The sequence below is a fragment of the Sinocyclocheilus grahami genome, unplaced genomic scaffold (assembly GCF_001515645.1).
Source record: "Sinocyclocheilus grahami isolate Dianchi unplaced genomic scaffold, SAMN03320097.WGS_v1.1 scaffold9343.1, whole genome shotgun sequence".
NCBI lineage: Eukaryota > Metazoa > Chordata > Actinopteri > Cypriniformes > Cyprinidae > Sinocyclocheilus > Sinocyclocheilus grahami.
This window is the reverse complement of record NW_015512557.1, coordinates 1,402-2,591: the sequence shown is the minus strand read 5'-3', so window position 1 is coordinate 2,591 and position 1,190 is coordinate 1,402. Positions and strand designations below refer to the sequence as shown.

The window sequence follows — 1,190 nt, the reverse complement described above, 5'->3', positions numbered from 1 at the left end:
AAAGGAAAACTTGAAATCGCATCATATGACCCCTTTAAGTACACTTTAGTTTAATTTGATTTAATTCATATTTTATTATCTACAAGTACAGCTTTTAAAAATGTACTTTTTATATTTGAAGTACACTACAAGTGCACATTCAATACAGTTAAGCACACTTCTTTTTCACAGAGGATAACCATGGAAAATTATGTAATGTTAAATATGAAATGTAAATATAAGATAGATATTTTTGTATTTGTGTTTTATATTTTTATTTATGTAGCACATTTCAATACAACCGAGGTTGCCCAAAGTGATGAAATAATAAAATAATGTACACTGTGTGTATAATGATGTATAATAACTGCATATAAAAGTTCCTAATGTAATAGTAGTGGTATAATAATGTATAAAATATATATGTGTGCTCTTTGTAAGCGTATTTGAGTATTGAGTTGTTAGCTTAGATAACTTATTCTTAGACTCGTAAAAAATGTCAAGCTCATTAACTGTTGTTTATTTGAGGTAAAATACCATTTGTGTGGAGAGCTGCCTATCTCAGATTAGTTATTTACAAGGTTTCTGTTCATGTGAGACTGTCTCTTAGAGGACAGCTGCCCATGTAGCTATCTAACCTTCTCACTCACATTTTGAAGTATTAATGTACTCTTAAGAAAGTGTTGTTCCAACACATTTCTGATCCACTATGCTTCCCTTCCTCAGATAAGAGAGATCAAATGGGCAGATGTAGGTGGATGGACGGGTCAGGGTGGATCCCTGCTGGGAACTAAACGGTATTTATCTTATATACAAAGGCTATGTTGCAAGTTTATATACAGATTTTAGTAATGCAGATGATTTTGCATGCAATGTGCTATACTTAGTGCAATGTTTTCAAATTTGCAGAACGCTTCCTGCAAAGCACATTGACAAAATTGCAGAACAGATGCGAAAGTATAACATAAATGCACTGTTAGTGATCGGAGGATTTGAGGTATGTCTTCCAGCCTGGGCTTTAGGCATTTTAATGTTTTATCTTGCATTTAGTGTGTCATAAGATGGTCATTTTTATAAATAACTTATGTGCTTCACTGTTGATATTATATATAATATTTTAAAATTATTTTATTTGAAAATAACTTTTGCGTTTAAGTAAAATATAACCACATAAATAGGTGACACTTTGCAATAAACTTTCTTAACTACAT

The 1,190-nt window shown here is 31.2% G+C and overlaps 1 protein-coding gene across 1 annotated transcript in view; it reads left to right on the top strand.

Annotated features, from left to right (window-relative positions):
* LOC107578223 (ATP-dependent 6-phosphofructokinase, platelet type-like) overlaps window positions 1-1,190 on the top strand; it is a gene marked incomplete at its 3' end in the record, with an annotated part of 6,870 nt that overhangs the window by 4,283 nt on the left and 1,397 nt on the right. Inside the window, exons 3-4 of the mRNA XM_016264199.1 lie at window positions 706-776; window positions 889-976. Of these exons, the coding sequence (XP_016119685.1) occupies window positions 706-776; window positions 889-976 (159 nt within the window). The remainder of the gene's footprint in view (window positions 1-705; window positions 777-888; window positions 977-1,190) is intronic.